This window comes from Poromitra crassiceps (assembly GCF_964638095.1).
Source record: "Poromitra crassiceps genome assembly, chromosome: 4".
NCBI lineage: Eukaryota > Metazoa > Chordata > Actinopteri > Beryciformes > Melamphaidae > Poromitra > Poromitra crassiceps.
The window spans coordinates 58,418,637-58,440,755 of NC_139626.1; the positions used below are offsets into that span (position 1 = coordinate 58,418,637).

Below are 22,119 nucleotides of genomic sequence, written 5' to 3' on the forward strand. Positions count from 1 at the left end.
ACTCCAAATTTAGACTAAATTTTGGCGAGGAAAAAAAAACATTTTTCAAAGGCGTCCTCTTTTTCACAGCCTGATGTTGGCTGGGGCGGGTTGGTATACGCAGTGGAAGTGCTCCCTGGGTAGGTAGTGGTACTTGGACGGAAAAATTTGTGAACCCCTGGCCTAGAGAATTAAAAAGTCAACCTGCTGAAAGGCTGAGAATACTGCTGCTGCTCAAGTAGTCCAGTAATAATGTGGGTCAACTCCTCACTAAAACCAAACTCAATGGATTTTCTGTCCGCTATGATGTTCTAAATGAGAAAGAAAGTCTTAGGGAATCCTATGAGGGGAAAGTTTGGCAAAATCACCTAACCATGATCGTACCAAAACAGACACTATGTGAACAGGGTAACATTGATAGGGTAACATTTTGAATTAACTGATAATAACAGTCAGTCACTCATGTCAACCAAAAATCTTTTAATATCTAATGAGAGGCCCCCTCATCTTTTTCATTGTCTCTAGTGTCTCACACAGGATGCAGAGTAGACGGCTAGTGGACCACAGCTGGATTGACTGACATCAGGTCAATCCGGCGGCGGCCCTTTTCATTTCAGAGCCCATGTCAGTGACATGCAGCCTGCAGTGTTGGGCAAGTTACTTTCAAAATGTAATATACTACATATTACTCGTTACTTTCATTTGAAAGTAATACGTTACTTTACAATACTACTTTCTGTGTAGAGTAACCCGTTACTTATTACACTACTTTTGCATTACTTTTACCAAAACAACAGCAGCAGCAGAATGACATCGCCCCCCGGGAACCATCCTGAAAAATAATTTCAACCGCCTTGAAGTCAGTGTAAACAATCCAGAATTCTAAATGTTATTATGTTCCATTGTTATTGTCATCTACAGTGCTTATTTGCATAAAAACACACAGTTTGATTAGGAAATGATTGTATCGTTTTTAAATATCTGCTTTGATTTTATAAAATGTAACTCAATTTGTAACTTGAGTTACTTGACAAAGTAACTGGTAATAATATTACTTAAATTGATTGATTGATTGAAGTGTTTATTTCGAATATGAAAGCAAAATAATAAAATAAAAGCCATTTCAGAAACAAAGAAAAATAGAATATATACATATTCGAAAAGGAGTGGGAAGAAGTAAAACTTATTAACTCCCACCCCTTCTCCATAAATAATCAATAATAACAAGCTTCCTGGTCTAACCCTGTCTATACACTACTGTGTAATATTTACTAGTAATTCTGTTTCAGATTTTATAATAATATGAAAATATAAATATAATATATACACATCATACAATAACATGTATACATATATACATATTAATATACACACACATTCATATATTAAATCCTATGAGTAATAAGTTATATTACTGAGTTACTGCTAAAAGTAATATATTACGTGTAATATGTTACTTTTGTAATGAGTTACCCACAACACTGGCAGCCTGCTAAGCAGCCCCAATGAAGGATTCATATTATATGGAGTGCTGACAGCTGCCATTCATATGGGGCTGGATACCAGGCTAAGTGACACGGGCTCCCAAATGAAAAGGGAGCTTTTTCTCTTCAGCTCCACTCTACTGCTCTCACTGAGATACAAGTGCTTGAAAGTGTTGTTTTTTTTAAATATAAAGGTAAAGTCCCACTGATTGTCACACACCTGAGTGTGTGAAATTTGTTCTCCGCATTTGACCCATCCCCTGGGTGAGCAGCGCCGCGCTCGGGAATCATATGCTGATCTAACCATATGATTCCATCGAGACAATTTTTATTTACCATACTGCAGAACATCTAAACATCAGTATTGCATCACTTTCAGAGGTCCCCAGCTCTGGAATAACCTGTCCCTGCCACTCAAAACAATTACATCCTTGACATCCTTTAAGAAACTCCTTAAAGAGCATCTCATATTGTCCTGACCATCTGTATGTTTCTCCTTTCATATTTTATTTTCTATTAACCGCAACTTTAATTGTCAATGTAATTATTGAATTGGTTATGTAATATTGAATTATCCTGAATCCTTGTGTTTGTTTTGATTATACATATTTCTTTCTTTTTCTTTCTTTTTTTTCTTTTCTTGTTAAATTGTCTTTCCTATAAACTGTAGAAATTTATGTTTTATCATGGGAGAGGGCTCTGAATAAGCCCACTGGGCTTCCTTTCTCTCCCTGCACTGTCTTTTATTTATTTTTGTGTTCTAGCTTGCCTTTTTTTCTGTATGGTGCTAATAAAATAAAATAAAATAAAATAAAATCTAACCTCCCAATTCCAACCCTTCGATGCTGAGTGCCAAGCAGGCAGATTATACATATATTTTATTTTAAATGTTAACAATGTACAAAACAAACGAACAAGCTCAGACACAGGAAAGGAAAACAAAGAAACGCATACATACAACATTGACAATTATAATATGGTGCTACCACCCATATAAGGGTGCTTACGCGCTTATAAAACATGCCATGCATGGGCTCCCATACAAGGGGCCCAAGACAAACCAGCCGTGCAAGTCACCCACCGCCCCTAACCTCGTGAAGGTAGGTAGGCCAGAAACGGCTCCCAAATAGTTTGAAACTTTACAAGCGAGTTGGTTCTCACTGATCTGAGCCTCTCCATCCTTATAACAGAGGTCATGTCCATCAACCACAGTTGGAAAGAAGGTGAACAGGGGGACTTCCATTCTTTCAGAATAAGTGTTTTGGCGACAGTGGTCCCCAGTGTCAGAGACTGTTGCACAATTGTGGGGAAGTCCAGAGAGGTCTCCGAGCATGCCGAAGATCATGGTGAGTTCTGCCTCCGGCTGAAGGGCTATTTTGTAGGCCTTAGAGCTGTACCAGTCAAATATTTTGGCACAGAATCCCGTCAGTGAAGGGCAGAACCAGAAGGCATGAGACAGAGAGTGCGTGAGTTGAATTTTACTGTTAAAAAGCTGTACGGACCCTGAATGTAGGCTGTATATGTTTTGTGCAAGAATAGAAATTCAAGTTGTGTTTTTCTTTTTTCTTTTAGTTAAGCCTGAGCCCCTCTCTCTCTCTTCTGATACATGTGGGCATGGCCGTAACTAGCTATGAGGACGGGGAGGTCCGGACCTCCCCTAATATTTCAGAGGGGATTTTTTTTTTTTTTTATATAAAACAATCTGCATGGAAAAGCATGAAAAACACGGGATCGCTTTTATTTTGAAACGAAAGGCAGGTCAGGCAGGAAGTCATCTGACGCCGCGTCCGCGGTAACTTGATTCCGAGAGAGCAGCAGCATGGTGGTGAGTGATGACTGTCTGTCTGCCTGGCGAGATAATTGAAGGTGAGCGAGCTGCGAGACAGTGAGCGAGTGAACGACAGACAGTGAGTGACACTGACAGATTTTTTAGCAACAACCAAGAAAGTAAGTGTCTAGTCTGTCTCTTAAGTAATGATACCTGTGTGACACGTTGGGATGCTACTGGCTAATCATGCATGATGCCAATTGCCAAGCTCCCGAAGTCAGGTATGCAGGTGGCTATATGCATGGTTTCAGTTTCATGACCCAATAAGTAACAAAAAGAGGTGGTGTAAAGTTAAAAACAACATAATATATTTTATTTTATTTTTCAATCGTTCCTATCAGGAATAAATAAATGTCCCTCTGTATGTTTTTTTTTATTATCGATGATGACTTTGTGTGTTGTGTACGGCTTGGGTTGTGTACCTGTGTTTGTAGGTGTCATTTTGATATGAATTTGGCTAAAACAGTTTGTGTTTGTTAGTTACAATTATGTTGACAGGAGAGCTGAGCAGGTGGTGACATGAAAGAGAATATACTGAATAATGACATCACAACAGTATAATCCTAATGTTGATTTAAAATGATATATTACTCTAAATATGGCTAAAAAAGGGGGGGGGGAAAACTCAAATTTTTTCCGGCGGCGCGCCGCCGAATCCGCCTCCCCTTGCTGGACCTCCCCTATTTCGGAACCCTGGTTACGGCCCTGCATGTGGGAACCCCTACATTTATCCCCCCCAAAAATGCAATAGAAGAAAGTGTGTGCCTCGCAGTTCTAATCTTATTTCATACACTCTTTATACACTACTTATACTCTTAGACTTCTCTTGATTTGTGACAGGCCATATTGAAAACATCTGACCAGTATCCTAGTATTTCTGTTTCAAATATACATAATACAGCATGCGCTGGGACGCGTCATCAGTGATTTTAACTGGGGTCGTGGGGTGTTTCGGGTCTGTCAACATCATACACCCTCGCCCAGTAGACCCAGCCGAGGCCGATTACGACCCCGACCCGCGTCCCAGAAGCAGCCGCTCACGGATCAGCCTTCCTATACTCTGTCTGCAACGTTGCCCGCGGAAGGGTTGATCACGCCCAATCCGCTGCAATAGAGTTAGTGCTACACCGCAGTATTGAAAGACCTTCGGTGCATGGAGGTCTAAGGCCCTGTGGGGTGACTCCAGGCCGGGCACCTCCTTCGTCTCACCAGAACCTCCCGTGGAAGAAGGCAATCCTACCATGCCGTACCATGGGCAGGGAGGATGCCTCAAGAAGGCCTGTGCGCTGCACGTCATTCGCCTGCGCCGAGCACCTCGCTCTAGCCTGAAGGACCCCAGGCCGCGCCGATCTTTGCGCAGATTTTCAGGAGGCTGATCCGTAGCGTTTGTGGATTTCTCCCTCACGAGCTGGGGGAAGGGGGTGCTAAAACCCATCCCGTACCGGATGCCGTCTCTGTAGCGTTGATGACATTTTGTTGAGTATCATCCCAGATATGTCTTTTATTCAGCTTATGTATTCAATGCAGGAAATGCTGTTCAGGAGAACCTGTAAACTAGTGGAGTTGGAGACGGCCAGCAGGAACGCAGAGAGGGCCAAACCTCTGAAGAAGGCTGCTGTGAGTGTCCATGCCCTCATGTGTGTTTTCTTGTGACCAGCAGGTGTCAGCAACGTTCTGCTCAGCTGAATCAGTATAGAGAGGCAAAGTGACTGCCTACTTCCTGCTACAGCACTGTACCAGAGATTTTCATCCGCCATTTATTTTTCCATAGACATTTCGTAAAATGCGTATAAAAACAGTTTTACAAACAGTACAGATATATTTAGAAACAGGAGAGATCGCATAACATTTCACTGGGACCAAAACATTAAAAAAAAAAAGCGGGTTTAATTAAAGAAAATATTTTTTCGATGTTGTTTTTTAAGTTTTGGTCAGAGTGAAATGTTCTATGGTCTCTCCCGATTTTAGCGTTAGCTGAACCGTTTGGTTCGACGAAGTTCAACTATTTTATAAGCATGTTTACGAAATGTCTATGGGAAAATAAATGGCGGATGAAAATCTCTGGTACAGTGCTGAAGCAGGAAGTGACGTTTCACTTTGCCTCTCTATTCAGTAGCATCACAACTGAGATGCCAGTATAATCAGTAGGCTAGGTTTATTTCGATGAACACACCAGCAAGTGTATAACGATGATGACATGCTCTCCATATTCATCAGATGGAGGAGGTGAAGAAGGTAGCAGATAAGGAGTTTGACCTGGAATGGCTAAACAGGAGGTAAAACAACACTGGATTTCCCATCTTCTCATCACCAACCTGCCTAACTACCCCAACTGTAATGCCTACAGTAATAACTAACTACCTCAACTAATAAAAAATAACAGTACCCAGCGAGCACAAAACGTTTTTTCAACGTTGATTTTTAGTTGAAATCTGGGTGATATTGGGTTTGAATGTCTAAGACCTAATTTCACCCTCTTTTCAACCGGCTAAAATGCGGTTACAACGTCAACGTGTAAAAAAAACACAATTTGGTTCATCATATTGTTAAAACATTTGTTGTAGCTTGGAATAGAGGCAATATTGATAGTGTGTGAATTGGCATTTGTCCATTTTATTGTGTAACTGAGAGTTGAAATCTGGTCTATACGAAAACTACATTTCAACGCATTTTATGTCACATGAAATATCATAAATATGGGACTATATAGGCTATGTGGTGCCAGCAAAAAGCTTCCAGGACACAACTATGGTTAATAGTTTAGCGCAATACTATAAAATAATGAATTCAGTTCCTGCAGCAACGCGTATGCGCAAGTACTTACTTGCTAGCTATACTAACCGTGACTGACTAGACTAGACCAAAGCAAGTCTGCACCGGTCTGCACCAAGTGCGGAACGAGGTGCTCTGGGCACACTATGTTATTGTAACAGACTGTATACGAGGCTCTGTGTACCTCCTCAGTCTCTGGTGTTAAATGAAGTTAACCTCTGAAGCCATAGGCTACAGCATATAGACAACACACACACACAACATAATTTTAGTCTGTTACATTAATATAAACACATCACATAAAATAACTTGTCCTTCCGATCGTCGACAATCATGTAGTCTACAAGTTGTGTGCGAGATAGAGTATATATGTGCCCGGCTCTCTACAGAGTATAAGAAAATGTATAGCTCAGCGTGTAGAGCGGACTGGCTTGAATGTGGGAAAGCCGGGATTGTGTGCGCTGCAAAAATTTTAATTTAAGATCCTGGTGAAATATGGTCTAAATCTGAACGTTCAATAAACGTCTGCAAATAGTGGGTGAAAAAACTTTCACTTTCAAACCTTCCTTGCATGTTTTTTCAACGTTGACCCTAAACGTTTTTTAAACGTCTTTTCAACCGAAAAATGCTCGCTGGGTAATAACTAACTACCTCAACTGTAATGCCTACAGTAATACTATTATGCTGTTTGCAGGGTTGCCATGGGTCGTTGAAATCCTTGAAAGTTTGTGAATTTGTGAGGCGGGGGGTCAAGACCTTGAATGTGTTTGAAAATAGACATGGGTCATTGAAAGTGCTTGAATTTATATATTTTGTGCAAGAATAGAAATGGAAGTTATTTCTCTTTTTTATTTTGACTTAAAGTCGAAGTGAACCGGAACGGAATGCACTAGCGCGAGCGTTGGAGACTGTAAAACAAATCTTGTCTGAGATGACAGGGTTGAGAGGCGGACCATATACGGTGTCGATTATTTGATTTGACAATTCTGGGGACTGGCTTTGGTATTGGCCAATCCTGGCGTGTTCCACCCCCAAATCGAGTGGGATCCGCCGAGTACCAGGCAGCCAGCTACTTCTGTGCGGAACAAGCGGACAATCCGATGCATGGGTGCTGCCCGCCCACCTGGAATCTCCGAGGGGCGACCCCTGACAACCAGGCTCTCAAGCGCGCGCCATTATCGATATTGCGGTAAATACAATATTCCTGGAATGCGAGTTTTAACGAGCCAGTTACATTTCTTTGCGTTCTCAGACATTATCGTTTTTGTTTTTTCATACAATTGGCCAAGTTAGTAGTTAGTTTATGGGATAGGAATTCTGCCAGATGACAGGCACTAGGCGCCATTTTCTACTTCATTTGGAAGAGAAAATGATCCTGAAATGATTTGATTGACAGCTGCCATGTCGTGATATGATTGGTTGAAATGTGGTAGAAATGTGATAGTACTAGGTGACGTCAGCAAACTGTAGATTACTGTTATGAATGAAATCTTGAAAAATGAACTTTGGTAACACTTTATAATAACGTTCAGTCGTAAGTCATTTATAAGCCTTTAGTTAATGATGAACTAACCATTTTATCACCATATAATCAAAACATGATTATACATTTATAGATGATTAATAAATGTTATGTTAACATATACAAATGTGTCATCTATAAACCTTTAGTAAATGTGTTCCTCACCTGTTGTAAATGATGTGTAAATAATTTACAATTCATTTACAAAGCTTTCTGCATCCCCTAATCTAAAGTGTAAACCATTCCTCACACATAAATGTGTTACATACATCATGGGGGTAGCTCTGTTTGTCAAAATTGAAGCCAATGAGGAAGTGTCCTCTTTGCCTGCAGGGGGCGACCCATTGGTTTGTGGACTTCTGTTTTGAAGCCTCAAGTATGGCTTCAGTAAACACTTTCCTAATGTGTTTATGGTCTCAATCGCTATATTCAGACTATGTTTTGGGGCGTGATTGACAGGTCACTTGTCCACTGATCACACAGCTCGCCGATCACGGACCAATAGCAGGCCGTGCGCTGTGGGAAACCCCTGGACTTGTGTCGAGATCCAAGATGGTAATGGCCAAAATGCCATACGTGAGGCGTCAAAAAACAGAAGTCCACAGACCAATGGGAAAGACAGAAAAAGCAGGATGAGATGACAGTCGGTGCGGTTTAGGAGGCCCTTAGAGCAGTGATACTCAACTTGCGGCCCGGGGGCCAGATGCGGCCGGCGATATGGTGCAGAGTGCAACATGCAAGATACCCGCTGAATAAGTGTCCAAATGTTCCTGTCATTCTGGCCATTCTACTCCACTTCTGTTATAGCATTTCAGTCTGGAATATGGAATATCTTTCAATAATCTATGATTTAGCTGCAAAATTGTCAAATACTGCCGTCTGCTCGCTACCCAGGCACTTATGTATGTACTTAACCTAACTAACTTAACCTAACTAACTATCCGGTGTGCACAACATTGTCAGACTAAACTCCGGCTGACACCCCAAAAACCTACAATGCGCAACAGAAAAATGTATATTGTTTGTTTATTAACTGGCCCCTGGCCTTCTATCATTTCACGAAAGTGGCCCCCGGGGCAAAGCAAGTTGAGTATCCCTGAGCTACAGCCTAACTGTAGGCTGTAGATTAGCTAGACCAGAGGATTCCAAAGTCTGAGACCATGGGCCTCCTCTCAGAAAAAAGCATGGAAAAAGCTCCTTCACTCTTATTCAAATGACTAAAATAACTACACAACTAAATCACTAAATCACTTACTGAGCCTCCCCTGAAACTGTTTGAGCCCCCTGGGAAAGCCCACCTCCCACTTTGGAAATCTCTGAGCTGGACCTTTGAGTATAGTGTTCAGGCTAAGATTAGAGTAGAGTAGAGTAGGACAGGGCAGACTAGGCTGTAGACTAGTTAGATTAGAGTAGAGTAGAGTAGGACAGGGCAGACTGGGCTGTAGACTAGTTAGATTAGAGTATAACAGGGCAGACTAGGCTGTAGACTAGTTAGATTAGAGTAGAGTAGGACAGGGCAGACTAGGCTGTAGACTAGTTAGAGTAGAGTAGAGTAGGACAGGGCAGACTGGGCTGTAGACTAGTTAGATTAGAGTAGAGTAGGACAGGGCAGACTAGGCTGTAGACTAGTTAGATTAGAGTAGAGTAGGACAGGGCAGACTGGGCTGTAGACTAGTTAGATTAGAGTAGAGTAGGACAGGGCAGACTAGGCTGTAGACTAGTTAGATTAGAGTAGAGTAGGACAGGGCAGACTAGGCTGTAGACTAGTTAGATTAGAGTAGAGTAGAGTAGGACAGGGCAGACTAGGCTGTAGACTAGTTAGATTAGAGTAGAGTAGAGTAGGACATGGCAGACTGGGCTGTAGACTAGTTAGAGTAGAGTAGGACAGGACAGACTAGGCTGTAGACTAGTTAGATTAGAATTTAAGAGTCGTCCAATTGATAACTTCAGCAGGGAGGGATTTATGACATCACTGATGTTGTCACAATGTCTATTAGTCCATGGGCCAAACACCAAAATTTCACATATCGGTACCACTCAAGTGGGCAAATTCTAATCATGATTTTTGAACATGTATATATCCATAGATGATATTTTAGTATGATAGCCTTTCCAGAATGGTAGCTTTCTCACGGTTATCAGCTCATGAAGTTAGCCAGCCCCTACAATAATTTGGATTCTAGGCTCTTTTTAGGACCTTTACTCATGTTTGATGAGAATATCTTTGATATAATTTTAAAGGGTAGCTTCCTAGCTTTCATTTAACCTCAGTTGTGTGTCTCTCTGACAAATACAGAGGTCACAGGAGCTCCTCAAACTGTCAGTGACATTCGTTTTTCCACAATTTTCGTCTAAACTATAGTTTTATTTCAGCACTGTGGCATCTAGGAACATCAGAGATACAAACAACAAACACTGGAATACTCACAGGACTATAAGGATTCAGAAAAGGTATCATGTGCCCATACTATCCCATCGTGAGGGGTGAATGTGGCCCTTAAGGTAGAAGAATGACTTCTCAAGGGAAATGAGCCAGAGCCCTAAATTTAACAAATCGGTACCAGCCAGGTGGGCAAATTTTACTTGTGATTTTTTAAAATTCATATACATCCCTAGATTATGTTTTTATATGATAGACCTTGATGACTGGTAGCTTATTAGTGCTTATCCCCTCTTAAATTATGGACTGCTGTCGTTCAAAACTAGGAGAGTGCCCTCCCTGGAAATAATCTTTCTTTCATTATCCGTTGCCTAGGGTGTGTCTGGACTACTGTTAATATTACATAGATATAGGCAAACTATCCTATGATATTGTACATACTATACTATACTATACTATACTATACTATACTAGATAGACTATGCTTGTCTACTAAAGTGGCACATTTCTCAGTCAAAAACAGAGTAAATTGACACGTTTCTCAGTCAAAAATAGTTTTATTTGTGTTACATTATATGAACAGCCACATTCAAAATGTTTCCAGTCTTTCAGGACAATATTAGGACAATCTACCCTTCCTGAGACACCATGCCACCCACGAGGGCAACACCATCATCGTCATTCACATCTGAGTGTGCTGGTTGGCACATTTTTGTAGTTTGCACAGGTTTGTGCACTTCAGACCATTATTGAGACCTGTGCACTCTGGTGGTTTGCACGACCTCACACACTTGCAGGAGAGCAACTGCAAAACAGTCTGGTGCTGGGGAACCGCACATCCACTGGATTTCAAGCTGCCCCTCATCGTCTGTGGTCCACCCATGGTCCTTGGGGCTTGGTACAGATGGCTGGGTTTGAAGAGACCATCTAGAGATTGCAGTCTGATCTTTTGCATGAATGGAATGCATTAATAGCCAATCCTCAAATGGTGGAAGCTGGCTGGACTCGACCTCCCCACGTCTGGTGCAGAAAAGTTGGTATCGGAGGAGGTTGACATCTGTAATGTGTGTAGAGGGTACATATACATAATACATGTGGCACATGATTTCCAGCAGCTCCTTGAAGAGCTCATTAGAGACATCCCAAGCACGGCCGAGCTCAAGGAAGGCTTCTTGATATGTCCTGTCTGTTCAGGGTGCCCACTTTTCCGTGTCCTGCAAATACGCTGACAGTGTTGCAGCCAGTGAACGTGTGCATGCCAATCAAGGCGCCAGCAATACTATCGCCGCGTGATTTGCATAGTTTGGTGATGTCCTGGAACATTGTCTTGTTCTGTGTTCCACATTTTTGGTACATTGGGCATGGGATGTCCTTGCTCCAACCCAGAGTCAGTAGCAGGACATCTGTGTCTGCCATGATGATCACTGCCTTGAAGCCAGACTCTGCTACATGGAGAGCATGCATTACGGCAGGTTCACACACACGCTTAGAGCGACGCTTAAAGCTACGCTTTAAGCTACGCCTAGGCATATAGGCATTGCTTCATGCACGCTAGGCGCCTATTTGCGTTCACACAGGACGCCACACTGAAGCCCCGCTCTGCGCTACGCTGATCACATGAGCAGTGGTTTTTTACACTTTTCAGATCTGATTTATAGCATGGGTGAGTCCTCTTTTTTATTGCAATGTGCAAGTGACGATGTCTGTCTATTTCCTGGCCGGCTGTAATTGTTATTTTCCCTCGTGTAATCATGTGACTATGAGTCATCAACACCATGAGTGATACATGCATTGAGACAGGGGGGTATATATACATCTGACAGAAAAGACGTTAATAGAGGAACACATGAAGGACAGCTCTCCTACTATGCACTCATTAATTTGCGCTCCACCCTCCCTTTTGGGCAAACTCCTGTCAGAACAGCCAGCTTGACAGTTCAGCGCGCCTAGACGCTGAAAAATAGAACAGACGCCTAAACGATAAATGCAGCGCAGCGTAGGCGCAGCGCGAGCGTGGCTTCAGCGCAGCCTGGCAGCGGTATGTGTGAACGCTCTTATCTGTTAACAAGGACGCCTAAATTTTATTCGCTGCTTAGGCGTTGCTTAAAGCGTCGCTCAAGGCGTGTGTGTGAACCCGCCGTTAGCATGCAGGTGTCAGCTTCTTCCTGAGAGGATTTGAGCTATGTTACCTCCTCCCATTGGTTCTTGTTGATTTTGAAGCAGACTACTTCACAGGTAACATACAAGGCCTTGTCTTGTAGTTTATATCTGTGTTTGGGTCCTTTCCATTCCTCAAACAAGAATTTGATCAGACTGACTTTGCTGGCAGCGCTGTAGAGCAGTTTCCTCCACTGCTGGATGTTGTGGCTGGAATCATGCAGGTTAGCTACATCTGGCGGGGCAACAGTTGCAGTTGACAAGCTGACAAACTCATATTGATCTGGACTGAGTGGATTCACAAAGGAGTTTCCCATGATATCAACAATGGACTGTACTTTAAGGACCATAGGTGGACCACAGATGATGAGGGGCAGCTTGAAATCCAGTGGATGCATGGTTCCCCAGCACCAGGTGCCGTCTTGCAGTTGCTCTCCTGCAAGTGTGTGAGGTCGTGCAAACCACCAGAGTGCACATGTCTCAATAACGGTCTGAAATGCACAAACCTGTGCAAACTACAAGCATGTGCCAACCAACACAGTGAAGAAGAGCTTGCTGCACAGCTGACAGACTCAGATGTGAATGACGATGATGGTGTTGCCCTCGTGGATGACATGGTCTCAGGAAGGGTAGATTGTCCTAATATTGTGTTGAAAGACTGGAAACATTTTGAATGTAGCTGTACATATACCGTAACACAAATAAAACAATTTCTGACTGAAAAGCGTGCCAATTTACCCTCTTTTTGACTGGGAAATGTGCCAATTTAGTAGACAATTAAGTATAGCATATATATCTATCTAGTATAGTATAGTATGGTATGGTATGTATAGTATCATAGGATAGCATGCCTATATCTAGACATGTAATATTAACAATTAGTAGTCCAGACACCCCAGGGAGAGGATATAATGAAAGAAATATGATTTCCCATAATTCCCATAAGTCCATAATTTAAGAGGGGTGGTTAAGCACTAATAAGCTACCATGGTCATAGGAATTTAAAAAAATCACAAGTAGAATTTCTCCAACCGGATGGTACCGATATCTTACATTTTGGGTTCTGGCCCATTTCCCTCGAGAAGGCATTCTTCTACCAAATTCAAAGGGCAAAATTCACCCCTCACGATGGATAGTATGGGTTCATTATACCTTTTCTGAATCCTTATAGTCCTATATGAGTATTCCAGTGTTTGTTGTTTGTGTCTCTGATGTTCCTAGATGCCACAGTGCTGAAATAAAGACTATAATTTAGGCGAAAACTGTGGAAAAATGAATGTCACTGACACTTTGAAGAGCCCATGTGAGCTCTTTATTCGTCAGACAGACACACAACTGAGCTCAAATGAAAGCTAAGAAGCTACCCTTTACAATGTTGTCAAACATGTTATCATAGAACATGGTTAAAGGTCCTGAGCCTAAAATAGGTTATGGATCAGCACCTAGAATCAAATTTATTGTAGGGGTTTGCTAACTTCATGAGCCGATAACTGTGACAAAGCTGCCATTCTGCAAAGGCTATCATACTAAAATATCATCTATGGATATATACCTGTTCAAAAATCATGATTAGAATTTGTCCACTTGAGTGGTACCGATATGTGCAATTTTTGTGTTTGGCCCATGGACTAAATAGGGGAAAATAAGAAAATGTCCAATAAATATGAAAAGCTACTCCTGTGGAAAGGCTATCATATATTAATTTACCTATATTGACCCTATAAACAATTTAGTATAGGTAAAGTTTTGCCCACCCATATGGTACCGATATCTGGTCTGGCCCATGGACTATATGACATGATCAGTGGGTATGCCATTATCAGTGATGTATGACATCACATACAGTACATCACTGATGATGTCACAATGTCTAGGCCGCATTCAGATTCAATCCGACGAGACCGGTAATGCAACATAAAGGATGTCAACTGCCATAAAACACAGAAGTCTCACTTCACCCCCCCCCCCCCCCCCCCCCTTTCTGCCTTCTCCCCTTCAAAACAAGCATGTGTGCTGTAGACTATTTCTATTTTGGAGCTTTAAGTTTACTTACTCTCTTTTTTAGTTTCATTTCTGTTTGATATCTGCTATTTCATGCTGATCACTTTCACTCGTAATATGGAGCGTGTTGAAAACTGGTTGAAACATTTCTGCCGAGTGCCGATCGAGGCAGGCTCTTTCATTGACGAAATAACAAGTGCTAACCGGAGGATTTTCATTGGGAAGACAACAGATATACAGTCGCTATTTTTGAGAGAAGAGAAGAGACGAGTGAAACAGAGCAGAGCAGTGTGTGTGTGTGTGGCCTCTAGATTGGCCAGCAGGGCGTGACGTAGGGCTGTTGGATCGCCCTGAGCTCTCTCGCTGTACGACCCCTGCTGCGTCGCCCACTGCCGGAGCCTGAAGGACTACCCCCATTGACTATGAATGGAGCGCGGAGGGGCGGGGAGTGGGGGGGGAATGGGAGCGTCGGATTGTATGTGAATGGGCCCTAAGTGGCTTCATCGGGGAACAAACTTGGACTGACATCATCATCATCATCGCTAAAGTGGCATCTGTCTGTGTGTCTGCGTTTCTGGTCCCACATTGTGAGATTTGTGATGATTTTGGTCAGTAATGATGTCACTGATGATGTCACAATGTCTATGACATCATCAGTGATGTCACTTGAGCACTCGATGTCATCAGTGATGGTCACCCCAGCAATTGTGATGTCACAATTCTATGACATAAGTGATGTCAATCGAGCAGTTGTGATGTCATGTCTATGACATCATCAGCGATGCCACTCAAACACTCGATGATGTCACCAGTGATGGTCACATCACCTATGCTTTGTCACTTCCTGCTTCAGGATGTGATCAGTGATGGTCACTCGAGCAATTGTGATGTCATCAGTGAGTGATGTCTTCAGTGATGCGAAGTTAGGCAATTGTGCGCTGCTGCGCATGCCATCGGATACTTGCTTGTGAGTCAGTCAGCAGCCTTCTGACCCCCAGAGCCAGATGGCTGTAAGAAGGATCAAATGTGGAAATGATGATCTTCTTCTATCATAGGTTATAGAGAGCCTCAGGGGTGACATATTTTTGTAGTCAGAACGCGGAAGTCCCGGACTTCCTGGTTCTTCACTGTTTCTGTCTATGGGATTTTTGAATGGGTTTTTGCCGCGATGCTTCAAATAAGGTCTCTGGGCAACGCAAGCTTAATCAAACGCGAACCAGTGTTCAGCGGGATAATCTTCACACATGAGGACCACTTTCATGAGTTTTGAAGCGTAAATGCGAGCCCTAGTAGTAAAAAGCTCGTGCTAAGCTAATCCAGAACTACACACAGTGTCGCATAGGCTTCCATGTCACGTCACCACTACACCTGGAGTGTTGTTGATGTGTGCGCTGCTGTGCACTGATTACCCCGGGCTGAACCAGGTGAGGGAAAGAGAATTTCCGTGTTCCTCCTTTGAAGTGATGACGTTATTGACGTATAATATCCCCGTCGACTCAACAGTGTACTCTCATTTAGCCGTTTGCTAGCTAGCCGCCCTTTTAACGGCACGTAAAAGCTTCAAAACTCATAAAAGTGGTCCTCATGTGTGAAGATGATATTACTAAACACTGGTTCGTGTTTGATTAAGCTTGCGTTGCCCAGAGACCTCATTAGAAGCATTGCGCCAAAAACCCATTCAAAAAACCCCATAGGCGAAAACAGTGAAGAACCGGAAGTGTTAGCATCAATGTTTTCCGGACTCGTTCCTGGGGCTCTCTATTAAGCCATGAGCCTAACATTAATGTACAATATTCTACATAAAATTGGAGTCGTGTCTGTTTGTCCGGAGTTGCAAGGCGCGCGGCGCGTTGCTATCGCCTCCGAAATTTGAATCTGGTGTGTGTGTGTGTGTGTGTGGGTGGGTGTGGGGAAGGATGCTACAAGTTACAGCAATATTGTACGCCTTAACTTTCACTTAGACATTGTGACATCAAAACCCCCCTTAAACTTAAACTTATTCTGAACATAGTCGGGAATCTTTTGGCTGTGTTCTTCCATACAAACATGCCAGGGGTTATCAAAATGTCTTTATTTCCTCTTTTGTACAACTTGAAGACACCACGTCGGACCTTGATATAATAAATAAAAAGTCATATAGGTTTTCAAACAACGCTGCCCTCCAATCACAAAAACACAGTCATTATAAAATATCCTACAGGTAAAGGAGAAGGCACAGGGGGGGGGGGGGCGGGGCTTTGAGTGGATAAGCAAACAAACATACTCACAAACAAAGGTAAGTCATCCAGCAGTATAATTTGCATAGGAACTTCATATTGACACATTTACATAAACATACAGAGTGAATGTCAGACTTGCTTGGTTCGTTTGGCTCTGAGGGAAGTGGACTGGTGAGCTGGCACGTGTTTACATACAGTCAGCACCTCATTTCTCCGAAACGTGGAGTGCTCACTTTCATCTGACAGTACAAAGATGGCAAAACTGAGGTAAGGTATAAATCAAACGTTTGTGTTAAGGCGTCTCAATAGCTGAGGAGCGCTGTTAGGTTGTCCACCTTCATGCCTGAGCGCTGTTAGGTGTCCCACCTTCATTCCGCCTGGATCATAACCACAAAGATAGAAAAAAAAGTTCCAAATGAGCTGACCCCCCCCCCCAAAAAAAACGAACAACAACCGGCAAACAGAAACCGAGTGACAAAACCCAATGGACAAAATCTTTCCTGCTTCCTCCTCTAGTCTCTCAGTTTAGCTCCGCCCCCCCCCCCCCTCCCCCCTTCAGTCCAGGGCTCAGACTTGCGGCCCCTCATCACATCTCACTGGGGCCCTTCGTGCCGGAGTCCTTGGCCGACAGCGGCGACGCCACCATGGGCAGGACGCACTGCGACGACTCGCACCAGCCGTTAGGTCCGGCCGGACCGGGAGGCCCGGGAACGCCGGGGAGGCCGGGAACGCCGCGCGGCCCCCTCAATCCGTCACGAGCGTCCGCGCCGTACGCCGCTCTGCCGGGGTCACCTGGGGAGGAGAGAGAACAGTCAGAACAGGCGGGCCGTTTCAGATGAGTGATTTTGTACCGTTTGTAATTTGCGCTCATGCTACTTAAAGTCTCTTATCTTGCCTCGTCTTTTATCTTATCTAGTCTCATCTCTTGTAAAGGGGTATAGAAATAAAATGTTGTATTCTGATGATTATCAGAGCTACGTATCTGATCCGCTTCCACCCCTCAAAGACTCTCCATCAGTGGTACAGCGAGGATCCAACCTGTGCTCTCTGTACCACACCAGCGACTCTCAAACACATCATGTCATCATGGCGGCACATCAGGTCCTCAAGAGCCTGGCATCAGCTCTTGGGACGAAGTGGGGGGGGGGGGGGTTGACACCACAGAAGATGAAGAAGTGGGGGTGACCAACTTCTTCACCCCCCCCCCCCCCCCCCCCCGAGAGCAAGCAGCCCCCTGAAAGCTACCGCATTTGTCTGAGAAGGATGGTAAAAAAAATCACAAACATCCTTCATCCAAGCCAGAAACTGGACACCTTTGGTGGCTATCGGTCAGAAGCTAATCTTTCCACTGGAGATCTAAGGCCAGATCTGGTACTCTGCTCCCCTTCACTGAAGACTGTTGACATGGTAGAGCTCACAGTCCCATGGGAAGAGTCAGTGGAGGAGGCTTATGAGCGTTAAGAAACTACTCGGAGCTGGCAGCAGAAGCAAAACAGCGTGGCTGGAGCACCAAATCTAATCCAGTTGAAGTGGGTCACAGAGGGTTTGTGGCTTCTTCTACCATCAGACTGCTGAAAGAGCGAGGAATCCACCGACAGGCTCTACGCCAGATCCCATCAGATCCCTCTCAGCCAGACCATCAGATCCCTCTCAGCCAGACCATCAGATCCCTCTCAGCCAGACCATCAGATCCCTCTCAGCCAGACCATCAGATCCCTCTCAGCCAGACCATCAGATCCCTCTCAGCCAGACCATCAGATCCCTCTCAGCCAGACCATCAGATCCCTCTCAGCCAGACCATCAGATCCCTCTCAGCCAGACCATCAGATCCCTCTCAGCGGCGGCTGAAAGAACCAGTCAATGGATATGGCTCAAGCGGAAAGAGCCTTGCTGGGCTCCGAGAACACGATTAACAGGATTAACACAGCATCACAAAAACACAGGTTTTGTTTCTTATCTGACTTGTGTGGTTTTACCTACAGTATCTTAAGACATTTGTTTCTCTCTCATTTGTCTTCTCTCGTTTTGTTTTTTCTCTCTCTCTCATACCTGGTAGACCTGGTCTGGTCTCATACCTGGTAGACCTGGTCTGGTCTCATACCTGGTAGACCTGGTCTGGTCTCATACCTGGTAGACCTGGTCTGGTCTCATACCTGGTAGACCTGGGGCACCCGGTGCTCCTTTAGGTCCTCTGGTGGTGGGTCCTCTCTCCCCGGTGTCTCCTGTGTCACCTGCACAGAACACAAACAATTATTACACAGATATTTATATATATATATATTCATAACTGATACTGAACTCACTATACTTAGCTTACTGTCTTTTGTCTCTTATTTTTCTTGCTCCATTATTGTATAATGGAACGGTCAGAGTGAAATGTTCTATAGTCTCCCCTGATTCTGAATAGAGCTGAATTGCTTTTGGTCTATGGAAAATCAAATGGCGGATGAAATCCCTTGCTTCGTATGCCTAACCGGGAAGTGGACGTGACTTTGGCTCTCTCTACATCAAATCAAGTCGATGCTTTTGTCCATGCGGAGAAAGGTTCCTCCCAAGTTGTCTTGGAGAGAACGACCTCCTCATGAACGTGAGAATCGAGAAGCTTCTCCTCACAGTTTAGATGGACTGTGTGTGACTGTGTAAAACACACCATGTGATTCAGCTGGCTCTGTGCTGTAGGCCGTCACCATAGCCCTGTTTGGACTTGATGCCTCGTTGAATGAATGAATGGATCTTGGGGCTTTCCATTTGTCCTCATCGGTCAAGTCTCCATCTGACGCTTCCTCGACGGGCATAGCTACCTCCTTTATCCGTCCCTCATCCTGCCGTTCTTTTGTTTTGGACTCGTGCTTCGGCGGTCAGATGTTTTACGGCTACGGTACGTAAGACGCGTCACGGAGGACCCGAGAATTCACGTTAACAAAGCTCCTGGGATCTCACCTTTGGGTCCCTTGCGGCCAAGCATACCAGGCGGCCCCTTCAGACCAGGCAGCCCTCTCGCCCCGCTGTGTCCGGGGAAACCGTTCTCTCCAACGGGGCCTTGGGAGCCAGGTGGCCCAGGGGGGCCCGGGAGCCCAGAGATGCCCGACTCGGGCCGGCTCAGGCTGGCTGCTAGCTGGGCCAGCTGCTCTGTGACACAGACGTTTACATTTTAGGCATTTACACAAGAATGAATCAGTTGAATGACATTAAATGACTGGATAAACAACATTGAAAGCAGAGTCAGAGCCACAGGGCCCTGACACCAGAATGACCATGTATGAGAGAGCTGCACAGAAAAGCTAGAAGGCAGAATGAGGAGGAGAAGAATGGAAACTGATCAGCCACAACACAGACAAAAGTCAAAATTGCTTCAAAATGAATCAGGAATAAAGGTTCAGCATTTCTGCATTGGGTTTGGGTTCGGTATAAAGTCTCCACTGAGGCTGAGGCTACATCCATTCCACACAAATACGTTTTCATTTTGAAATGCATACAGTAACTTGCTACGTTTACGCCTAGCCTCCACCCTACGCCTTTTCAAAAACGCTGCTGACCCCGTTTTAGTTCTCTTAGTCTGGGGAGGAGTGCTGACAGAGACTTTTGAAAATGCTGCTGACCCATTTTAGTTCTTAGTTTTAGTCTGGACAAGTGGAAAACGCTAATGACCCTGTTTAAGTTCTTAGTTTTAGTCTGGACAAGTGGAAAACGCTAATGACCCTGTTTAAGTTCTTAGTTTTAGTCTGGACAAGTGGAAAACGCTAATGACCCTGTTTATGTTCTTAGTTTTACTCTGGATGAGTGGAAACGGAGACTTTTGAAAATGATGATGCAGACACCCGTGTTGATCCTGATTGGGCCTCCTGATCAGTCAGGCCGTGTCCTTCCCTGACTGCCAATCTATTGCTGCCTTCAAATGGGGTTCGTGTGTTGATCATGTCCACGAGAAGAGTCCATATAAAGCGTCCATAGGAAGCTCCTATCCCAACCACAAGCTCACGAGTTCCATCTGAAGGCAGCTTTGACAGCCTTACACTTCCACCAGGTCATCGGTCCGAGCAAAGACATCTCTGCTCTGACTTTTGAGTCTTTTTTGCACCCGAGCAACCAACCGCAGAGTCGACAATCTGCTTCCTGTTTACACCGGCACGCGCATGCCCAGTGTATGATATGGGCAGAGATTATTTGGGAGATGCTCGTTGTTTTAAAATGAAAACATATTAGCGTAGCATAAGGCTATGGTTAAGGTCATCTTTAGGTTCATAATCAACTTTTTCTTTTGATGAAAATGAATCTGTATTTGCTCATGCTCATTTGCTGCATTCCTGTCTTACCTTAAAAAAAAAACACGATTTCAGACGGAAGCCCGTCTTTATTGTCACACGAACACACTACGACACATGCATGCGGCCACTACACACACTCGTGCTGACGATGGCCGGTGAAATATGTCCTCTGCATTTGACCCATCCAGGCTTGTCCTTTCCTCCAGGGGGCAGGCCAGGAGCAGTGGTCGCTTTTTCTTTCCAGCGCCCGGGGACCATCATTGGACCATCATTGGACCAACTTCAGATGTTGCCGTCACTGGTCGGATGACGATCTTCTGCATGTTTTTAGTGGGGGGTTATGTACGGAGGAACCCCCTGGGGGGTACGGGGAGAACATGCAAACTCCACACAGAAAGGCCCTTTCGACGAGATAGCCCACCTGGGCAGTGGGCACTGAAGATATGGGGGGGGGGGGGGGGGGGTCACAACTCCAGCGCCCACAGCGTCCCAGGTGAGAATCGAACTCAGGACCTTCTAGCTGTGAGGCGACAGCGCTACCGACTGCCCCACCGTACCCCCTTTTTTTGCACATACAGTATTTAAATACAGAAACAGACAACTACGACTTCCTTCCTTCCTTCCTTCCTCAGGTCAATCAAACGTTTGCTTATTGTCATGCAGGGTAAAAACTACAGAAAGCCAATATCAAGTGGCGTTTAATATGAAGATGACCAACACTTACCTTGCATGACCCTCATACACACTTGCTTGATGTGTGTATCTGTTGGTGATTTCCCCTGTCAAAACAAAGGCGACGAGGAGTTATCCTTTCACAAGCCCTTTCTTCTTGGAGGTGCTTATTTGGGGGTGAAGGGGTTCCTATCGGAGGTGTTTATTTGGGGGTGAAGGTGCCTTACCGCTGGCCCCTGGCCCCCCGGCATGCCCGGCACGCCCCGGTCCCCCTGCATGCCTCGTGGGCCCGACTGGCCCGGCTTGCCCTCTTTGCCCATTACTCCTCGGCCGCCCTCCGGCCCTTTGCTTCCCGTCTCTCCCGGAGGGCCGGTCTGGAAGCAACAGACGGACAGACTGTCAACCACAGAGCGCCAATTGGGTTACACTGATTGGACAATACATACGATATACAATGGCGGCAGAGGTACACAGAGAGGCGGGGCTGAGTGTGTGTGTGTGTGTGTGGGGGGTGGGGGGTTAGGCAAAAATACACAAGTGGGGTACACACTTGTGCATTCCCATCCAGATGACGCATTTCAGATTGTCAGTGAGCCAAATGTAAACATCTCGTTTGTACTTTTGTTTCGTCTGTCAAGACGCTTTTAATGTGACAACGTAAACGTTCAGAATGGCCCCCAGCTCACTTCCTGTTGCAATGTTTGCTAATACAATAGCTGACAGGAAATAAGCGAGGGTTCAAACTGTTCCCATAGCAACACAATTCCCGTGAAAACCGTCTGTAGCTGTGGTGTTTCTGCTCTGCACTTCCTGGAGATCACCTGTTGTTGCGGACACCAG

At 44.5% G+C, this 22,119-nt stretch overlaps 1 protein-coding gene across 1 annotated transcript in view; it reads right to left on the reverse strand.

Annotated features, from left to right (window-relative positions):
- Window positions 1–16,177: 16,177 nt before the first annotated feature.
- The window catches only part of col9a1a (collagen, type IX, alpha 1a), a 74,070-nt gene continuing 68,128 nt past the window's right edge, over window positions 16,178–22,119 (reverse strand). Inside the window, exons 28-32 of the mRNA XM_083635716.1 lie at window positions 21,507–21,653; window positions 21,332–21,386; window positions 19,283–19,471; window positions 18,496–18,573; window positions 16,178–17,134 (exon numbers count right to left, since the gene is read on the reverse strand). Coding sequence (XP_083491842.1) covers window positions 16,929–17,134; window positions 18,496–18,573; window positions 19,283–19,471; window positions 21,332–21,386; window positions 21,507–21,653 — 675 coding nt within the window. The 3' untranslated portion in view covers window positions 16,178–16,928. The remainder of the gene's footprint in view (window positions 17,135–18,495; window positions 18,574–19,282; window positions 19,472–21,331; window positions 21,387–21,506; window positions 21,654–22,119) is intronic.